This window comes from Pimephales promelas, chromosome 7 (genome assembly GCF_988280905.1).
Source record: "Pimephales promelas chromosome 7, fPimPro1.hap1.1, whole genome shotgun sequence".
Taxonomy (NCBI): domain Eukaryota; kingdom Metazoa; phylum Chordata; class Actinopteri; order Cypriniformes; family Leuciscidae; genus Pimephales; species Pimephales promelas.
The window spans coordinates 38736103-38745091 of NC_142775.1; the positions used below are offsets into that span (position 1 = coordinate 38736103).

General features: G+C 39.0%; 1 protein-coding gene across 1 annotated transcript; it reads right to left on the bottom strand.

Moving 5' to 3' along the window:
* Positions 1-2640: 2640 nt before the first annotated feature.
* tbr1b (T-box brain transcription factor 1b) lies at positions 2641-7742 on the bottom strand. The gene is made up of 6 exons (XM_039683206.2): positions 6746-7742; positions 6120-6274; positions 5761-5882; positions 5124-5282; positions 4964-5025; positions 2641-4052 (listed from the first exon to the last, which is right to left on the bottom strand). Exons 1-6 carry the CDS (start codon positions 7426-7428, stop codon positions 3203-3205), a joined length of 2031 nt encoding a protein of 676 aa, XP_039539140.1. The 5' UTR covers positions 7429-7742; the 3' UTR covers positions 2641-3202.
* Between the last annotated feature and the right edge of the window lie 1247 nt (positions 7743-8989).

Genomic DNA, 8989 nt, shown 5'->3' on the forward strand with positions numbered 1-8989 from the left:
TCAAATGGAACACAAAAGGTGATTTATGGTGTTTTTGTCCATTTGAAAGTTTTTGAATATAGTTTTTGAATATTTAGTTATGTCATATTATTACATTTGTGTGTAATGCACCTAATGCTTTCTTCGTTACAGCGATTCTGATTTTCTCAGAAACAGTCTTAAAGTGATGATCAGTGCAGTGGTTTTACTGTAAGAGTCAAAAAGGTCCAGCTACCCTTTAAAACCTGCCATCTGTACCAGGCCTGCACTCTGGGTGAACTTATTTAGCTAAGCTGTTATTATAAGAATAAAAACTTCCTGGACCATGTTTAAGCTGCTTTTTACATTTAAGTTAAACTTTTATATTCTATTTTTACTCCATTGTTTTCAAAGCAAGTATCATGTGCACAAATGCTACACAGGCATCAACACATTTCTTCATCATTTGTCTTGTGCTATCTTTCTTTTAAATGAATCTAATGTGATACAATGTATATATTTCTTATGGATTATCCCAATGCTTTTTGGGCTGCTTCTCACTTGTGCACATATTTTTCTAATATTCTTATATGTAAATAATTTATTGTATAGTCTACACATGTTGTATATAATTATATCGTAGCATAATGTTTAATCACATCACGCTAAATAACAATGCAAGTGTCTCGTTTCATCTTTACGACGTTGTCGCCATCTGGCGTTCGTAGTTGTGTGATACATGTTTAAGGGTTTACAGCGATTGAATTGATTAGTACTAAAATATCTATGGCTTTCTCCTCGGACATCAGACTTCTGAAACGAATAATGAATATTACGTTAATCTCACAATTATATATTGGAACTCTAAAAAACTCATTTAAAAGGTTGATTTATTTACTAGGCAGCCTATCACTGAACCACAGGGAGGCAGCAAACTATCAAAAAGCATACAGGATTTCTGAAATCAGAATAGGATAAAACAATACTGTGTTTCTGTTTTTGTAATGCAGGGGAAAAGTAAGAGTAGTATGAAATTGATATGCTATTCTGAATTCAGCCAAATGATTCGCTAGTATCAGCCCACCACAACACTGCAGGTGTCTGACGATAATTGAGCTGATTATTTGAAGGAATAGCCTATATTAAACTAAATAAAGAGCTATCTAATACCAGAGTAAAGCACATTTTGTCCGTCTCCCTTTTCTGAACCATTCAGTCCAGGTCTTGTCTACGCAGTTGATGAGTTATTCACATGTAAAAAAATAAATGTGCAGTATACCGGGCTATTGAAGACCAGGATTGTTTTATAACATGGACATCTGATAGACATTAATCCAAGTTGATATTGTAAAATGCTCTGAAATGTATGTCACAGAATAGTGTTAAGTCTGCTTTTGGCAATAGTCGAGTGCTTATTCACATTGCATATTTATATAGACGTAAATGAACCGAAATGGATTGATTTGTTTGATGTCTTAGATTGTGTGCAACATTTAGCCTACTACAGTAGCCTCAAAAGGTATTTGAATGCAAGTCGCAATTAAAAACATCTGAATATAAATTGCATTAGCCTATATAAAATATCAAAATAACTCAATCAACATCAACTGAACTAACTTCCATTTCCTGGGCCTTTTTGCTATGAATTTTACCTAAATGGTACCAAGGTTGATCGTGGATGTCAACATTCATTTTGACATGTAGGCTATAGCTTAATGACAGTGTTGTCCATTTAAATCATATACTTCAAATGAATCAGTTAACTGAAAAAGTCTATGCAGTGTCTATATTCACAACCCCCATTTAAAAAAAAAAAATACAAATCCATGAGAAATCCAAATTTCATGAGGACTGGTTAATTTCTGGCCAGGATATCTTTCAGAGTAAATAGATGTAGCTGACCACTAACATCTGATCTAACAATCAGAAAGTGTCCAAATTTAACTTTGAATCCCTTCATCTGAAATAATTTTTCGGTTGGCTATGCCTGCCACTTGGTTTGATAGCCTATTTTGTTAAAAGCAGTGAAATTGATACATTAAGCATCTGATTTGTTTACCTTTTGGACTACTGTGTATATTAGTATCCTTTCCCCCATCTAAAATGACAGTCGAATTAAACAAGAAACCAATAGAAAACCAAAAAGGTTGTTCATGGGCGGTTTGCTTATATTTGTCGCATTGCATGACTACATTTTATTATGAAAATGCATCGCACAGGCAACAAAATTCACATTGTCACTGGCATTATCGTTATATATACGGCTCTAAGACAGGTAGAGGAAAATAGAACAGAAATATTTGGTTTTGAAATCAGCTCGTTGGAATCCTGTGTACGTCACCCGGGTTTCACATTCGGTCATATTTATTGCAATTAAGCACACCACAATTACATTACCTTTACACATTAGCAGGCCTAGCTCGCGTATTTTCTCATGAGAAAACAGCCCATAAAATACAAATGAAAATGTTTGGGTTAGTTGTAATCGTGAAGTGATAGTCTATATGTTTGACTACAAAAAAATGTAATGGGATTTACGCTGGTGCAGTTAAAAACATATGTTCTGAAAACTTTACAACAACATTCACAAAATGAAACTACGAACTATGATATTTACGAACAGACGACGCGACTCTAAAAAGCAACATCAATAAGCTCACATAAAAAACGACCTCTGAAAGACACGCGTCCGCCATATTTATTTCCTGTCAGAGGAAATCTTCTTGGCGGGCTCTTCCACTGGTAAGCAGCTACTTCCAATTCAGTCAGATCCATATCGTTTCTGTCATAACCGGGAACCTACATAAGTTGTAGTATTCTTATTTTTTCAAACATCAAAATATTTAATATATGTAGCTATTCGAAGGAATCAACAGTTCTAAGTACATTAAACATATAGGCTAAACCTAATCCGGTTTTCTATATTGTACATCAACGTTCAACGAGAAAAATCACAAATGGATAGATAAATACAGTTATGTACAGTTACTTTCATACTTACAATAGGTTTGACAGTTAGAACCTTAAAATGTCATTTGGAAACGAAAACATCTCAAGCTTATGTGTCAAAGTTTTTTTTCCGTTAAAAACGCGACGCAATTGATGACGTCATTGGAACGAGACGACCGAGATCGGCCGGATATATGAAGAAATAAATAAACCAATAAATAAGCACATAAATAGATTGTAAGTCACTTGTGAATCCTTGTGAACACACGAGCCATGCATTAGTTGTTCCGAGTTTCTAACTGTGGGGGTAAAAGCTGTAGTAGCCGATGTCCTTGGAGCAGTTTTTCTCGCATTCCCTCGGCGTCAACATTTCAGATTTTAATGGAGACGATGTCTCTGAAACCGGCGTGGCAGATGGCGAAATCCTCCTCCGCTTGGCTTGCTCAAAAATCCCAGAATCGCTCGAATCGATCGACTTAATTGAGGACGGGGTTTCTATCCAGCTGGATTCGGACAGGTCTTTGGGTTTGGACTCATCCGCCCCGCCTAGCGGTGACCTCTCGGGCGCGATGGCGTCTCCGTCGTCGAGGCCAGGGACCAGGTAACTGGAGGAGCTCGTCCTGCTCCCCACGGAGTTGGACGGCCAGCACGACAGGACAGAGCTGGACTTGCTGCAATATTGCGGTGGTGTGCGGGTGCCCCACCCCGGCGGCTCGCCGTAATACCCCAGGGGTCTGTTGGAGCACCCGGCCCCGGGCAGGGGCAGCGCTTTAACTCCGGCAGCTGCGTACGACAGAAGGGTGGCCGCGTTACCGGCGAAATCAGCAGCCGCGGCAGCATCGTATGCCGAGGCGGCAAAGTCCAGTCGGTTGTTGGCAGGGGTGACAAACCATCGCTGTGGGGAGGCCACCGTGGTGTCCTCGGTTTGTTGCGGGGAGAGCAAGCTGTTACTAAGTGGGACGCTGCGGTCCGTGCCAGGAGCGCCTCCGACGCCAGGGTGAAAGCGGGACTTGGCATACGAGCTGACAAATTGGTCCTGCAGGAAAGAACCAGTCATGGCATATCTTGCGCCAGGCATGATCTGGGAGCGTGGAGAGTCACCCGGGGACGGCGTCAACCGATCGATGTCGCACCCTGTGTAGACACTGGAGAAAGATGATGGACAAACACGTTAATGTCGCATATGAGATGCGTAGCTAACCGTAAATAAAGCGTTGCGAATGTGCAAACGTTACTGCACACACGTCAATTTAACATTCTGTGCGGAATTGCGCAAATGAACAAATAAGCACTGCTCACGGACAGTCACGTTGCACTAATACACTTTAAAATGCTGGGTTGTTTCAACCCATGTTTGTGCCAAAATGGACAAAACCAACCGTTGGGTTTAAAGTTAATTTAAAATGGTTAAAAAAACGAACCATTTGCCAATAATGATTTTTTGTTTGGGTCAGATATGGGCAAAACCAACCGTTGGGTTTAAAGTTTCCATATTTGTTTAAAGGATGTCCATATTTGACCCAAATATGGGTTGAAACAACCCAGCATTTTTTTAGAGTGATGGTTTATAAATATTACAATTAGTAAAATAACTTGGCCTAAATGTGTTTTTTATATGCTGTGAATGGAAATTTGTCTTGAGATTAGCCAGGCCAAATAAGAAACACAGATTCATCGGCCAATGGGAATTCATAGTAGCCTAAATAAAACCTTTCTATGTGATTTGACTGAGTACTCTTATCCACATGCACAGATTAAAATACAACAATTGCACACACGACTCCTAATATTGCTATAATATTCACTTGCACACATATGAGCACTTGTTATTATTCTGTGATCTTTAAATCCGAGAAATAGAAATGCGCACGCACAAATACAGGATATTTGGTGAAGCTCAGGCTAAGGCAAAAAAAAAAAAAAAAAAAAAAAAAAAAGCAGCCTACTTTATGTGCAACTAAAGTATTTGTTTCAATCAATAATGTTTAATATAATTAACCCTGACTACATAGAAAGTGACAGACCATTTACATAAGAAAAAAACAATCAAACTTACGTGTCATAATTGTCACGGAATCCTTTTGCAAATGGATTGTGGTCGATTTTTAGCTGCGTTATCTGCAATCAGCAACAAACAAAAAAAAAATACACACTCTGAAAACTTTCCAATAAATCCATCGAATTTTTAGAAATGCATTTTTTTATTTATTTCTTACATCAGTATTTTGATACGCGGTGACCGCGATAAACTGCGTCTCCGGGAAAGTGAAGGTCTGCACGCGGCCGGGTTGGCTCGTGTCCTCGGTTCCGTCCTCGTTCACCTGGACCACATGCAGTCGAGGCTGGTATTTATGCAGCGACTGCAGGACCACCATCTGCAGGAATTCAAGCGAAAAAACGACAGTCAGAGAGCATCTCCTCACGCCTCTTTACGCACGCGTGGTTCCAACATTGAACTAATTAAGCTAAATTCTATACTGAATGTTTTATTAACTCATCTGTAAATTAACTAGTTTATTTATGTATTTTAAATACAATTTTGTTATGACTGGGGAAAAAAATGGACATGGTTACAACATCGAACATATATGTTAATGAAGCATATTTCCATTATTTTTTTAGTAAAATATTCTTACCACAAAAGATAGTGTAATTTTATATTTTACAAAAATATTAATTAATAAACCTAACGAAACTTACATTTTTCTATTCAAAAGCTATCCAATTCAATGCAATATTCTCTAAACACAGATATGGACAACATTCTTGATATTCCCAAAGCATTTTGAATGCATGATACAGTAGTGAAATTACAAATAATGAAATAAACAAATGTAATGCCCAATAGCTGACCTGTCCTGTGTTGTTAGTTGCTCCTTTATTGTTGGTTAGTTTGAGTTTTCCAAATGATATCTCTTGTCGCATCCAGTGCGCACCGGTGTTTGGCGAATCCGGGTGCATGTACACTCTGTTTCCTGTTCACAAATATCATTATAGGAATGTCAGTGCTGAGGTAGCACAACATCAACAACAAAAATCATTATTATTATTATTATTAATAATAAATTACTTATAAACTCTTCTGCGTCTTATTCAAATTGACGGCATTTAAACAGTTCTATAATAAGCTAATAATAATAATAATAAAGAAAACAATATTGCTTTATTATTAGAAATAAAACTAAATATATTGGGGGGAACATTTTGTTCACCTGTTACATTCGTGTCCGCTTTGCCGCACGGGACCCATTTTCCTCCTTGAAAGCGCCAGTGGTTCGGATCCGCAAGAATCACGTCCACAAAGATATTGTAATGCGCCGTTGGATCAAGACCAGATATATTGAAACTCAAAAACGGGAACATGCGCCTGGGGGTATATAAAATTTCAAGTTTCAATGCATAATTCCTAGCCAAACCAACGTTTATTTATATAGCCTATAAATAATTTTGGATTAAAGAAAAAAAAAATCGAAAAAAGGATCAAAACAAATGTAAATATCGTTGAAAACCAAATCGAAAAACAAAAATACTTTCGATTAAAAAAAGGATGTAGCCTGAATATTAAATGGGTTTAAATGTTTGTAAAACAAAGAAAATGAAGAAAGCAATAGGCTGAAAATAAATAATAGGTTGACCTAAATCCATGGATTTTTGTTTTTTGCATAATGCAGAAATTGAAAAAAGAAAAAAAAAAGCTTAAAGATTTTTCGGAACGAAAAAAAAAATATTGTGCTCCATGTAATTTCCCCACGACCTTAATTTGTTCTCGAAAACCTCAATGCGTGTATAATATAGTGTCCAGAGCGGACAGTAATCCCCGTAATTGCAAAACACCTACCGTCCCTGCTTGGTAATAATCATCTCCGTTTGATGCCTGTGAAATTTAAGCCACAGGGCCCTGTTGCAGAGGTAGACCTGCGCTTTACCGGGCACGAGCCCGGCCTGAGCGGAGGAAAACTGGTAGAAAGCCGTGCCTTGGTACGCGTGTCCGTACTGTTGCGCGTACGGGTAGCCCGCGGTCGGGTAGCCTTGCGGAGAAGAGTTGCTCAAGAGACTGTTGTAGGCTCCGTTCGCGATGACCGGGTGGTGCGCCATGTAGCGGCTCGGGCTGCCGATGGAAAACGCTGGGTGCGTCGGTCCATGCTGACTCGGGTAGGGAAACATGCTGGTGGGACTCGGCTGAACTTGACTGGACTGAGACAGGAGATACCTTTCTCCTGCAGATCCATCGAAAGTGTGACGACTGTCGGCGACTCCGTCAAGATCAGGAGAGAGTTTGCCTCGCTGGACGTCCCCCGATGAGTCCTTCGAGTCGGAGAAATTGTCTGCCTCTGACTGATTCGTCATCCCAGCGGAGTTTTTTTTCAGAGGTGAACTTCTCTCCAGGTTGTCGCCGACAGATATAATAGGGTAGTCCTGCAAGGCGAGCTCAGATGCGTGTGAGTTCGGGTAGCCACAGCCCACAATCATACATTTCTTGGAGCGCGCGAGAGCTGGCGAGATGCAACGCTCGAGCTGCATCGCTCGCTGACAAATAGCAATTAACGCGAGCGCGAGAGAAAACTAACGCCTTCCTGCGGCTCGAGCTGCTTTGTGCAAGACAGCAAATTAGCCAATTGACACTAGCCTGCAATCAGGAAAGGCTTTGCTTTTCAGTCCTCGGTCTGCTGCATGCTTAATGAATCAACTTTTGCTATTGGTTAACACGTGACGGTAATTTAATTAGACAGAACTTAATTAGTGTAATCAAGGAGGCTTACACGCCACAGTGTATTCACTTCTGCTGGTCATCCATGTTTGTAGACTGTAGTCTGAATATTGAGGCTCGTGTGAATCCTCTAGTAGGCTAGTAGCGCAAATAAACCCTATTGTCTTCCATTCGAGGTCATTGTGTGCTGAATATATTTCCGTGCGGCACAAGGTTTACCACGAAAACTTCATTATTTATTATTTAAAACGCTTGAAATGACACGCCTCGCGCCCTACCTAAAATGTTTGCGTTATAGCGTGAAATATTGGCTTCTCTTGAAGATCTGTTTACTGGTCCCAAGGCATATAAATATTTTATATGGATGGACTACTCCAAGTTATGCATTCAACGCTTCAAAACATGCCCGAAACAATCAAATCAGGGGCATGAGTCAATCCAACCAACCACATTTAGCATTGTCGAAATGTGTTTTTAGAATATATATCTTGAAAGGATTTGTCATTTTAATAAAAATAAAAAAACTAAAATAATTCGCATCTTATAAATAACTCTAAAAGGCATGCACATTGAATCTGGATAATATTTATTCAATGCATTATAATTCAATGCACGTAAAAAAAACGCCATTATTCGAGGGGGGAATATAGACTAATGCATTGCAGAGTTAGTATGGAAAATTATTTTGCGATCGTTCTAAAAAATGCTGGGTTGTTTTAACCCAATTTTGGGTCAAATATGGACAAACCCAATTGTTGGATTAAAAAATGCAATTTATAAATTTAACCCAACAGCTGGGGGTTGTCCATATTTGACCCAAAATTGGCTTAAAATAACCCCGCATTATATTATTTTAATCATTGTACACTTTTCAAACACAAGACGCCTACTCTCGTGTATTTGTTTTTCTCACAAATCAAATATATTACAGTTAGTGTTCGAAGTTGTACCTAATAATCACCCCTCACTCGTGCCTGTTCTAGAGTAACACGCCGCATGTCCGCATCCCAGCGGTCATATAAGAAGAGTCACATCGACCTCTCCATCACCAGCCTGAAATAGGCTCCTCTTATCAGTTCATCTCACCTGTCTCACTGCCACAACTGCCTCTCCACACGACCGGTTAGAAAACACCGCTGAGTGTCTGAGAGACATCTCATGTTCTGGCCCTTTAAATAAGGGGAAAGCACACTCTCAACACTGCGGTATCTGGTTCAAAACTTTATTAGAACGGATTATAAATAAAAAAAAAATATATATATATATATATTAAAAATAATTAGTGGTTCTCTAAAACAAATCAAACTCTGAAATTAATGAATATACCTTGAACTGCAGAAGCCCAACAATCTAACAAAGGCGGAATAAGAAAAC

Coding starts and splice junctions, on each gene's coding strand:
- tbr1b (XM_039683206.2), bottom strand. CDS start 7,428: ATGCAGCTCGAGCGTTGCATCTCGCCAGCTCTCGCGCGCTCCAAGAAA. Junction 6,275..6,745: donor ATTATTACCAAGCAGGGACG/GTAGGTGTTTTG, acceptor ATATACCCCCAG/GCGCATGTTCCCGTTTTTGA. Junction 5,883..6,119: donor AGCGGACACGAATGTAACAG/GTGAACAAAATG, acceptor ATTTGTGAACAG/GAAACAGAGTGTACATGCAC.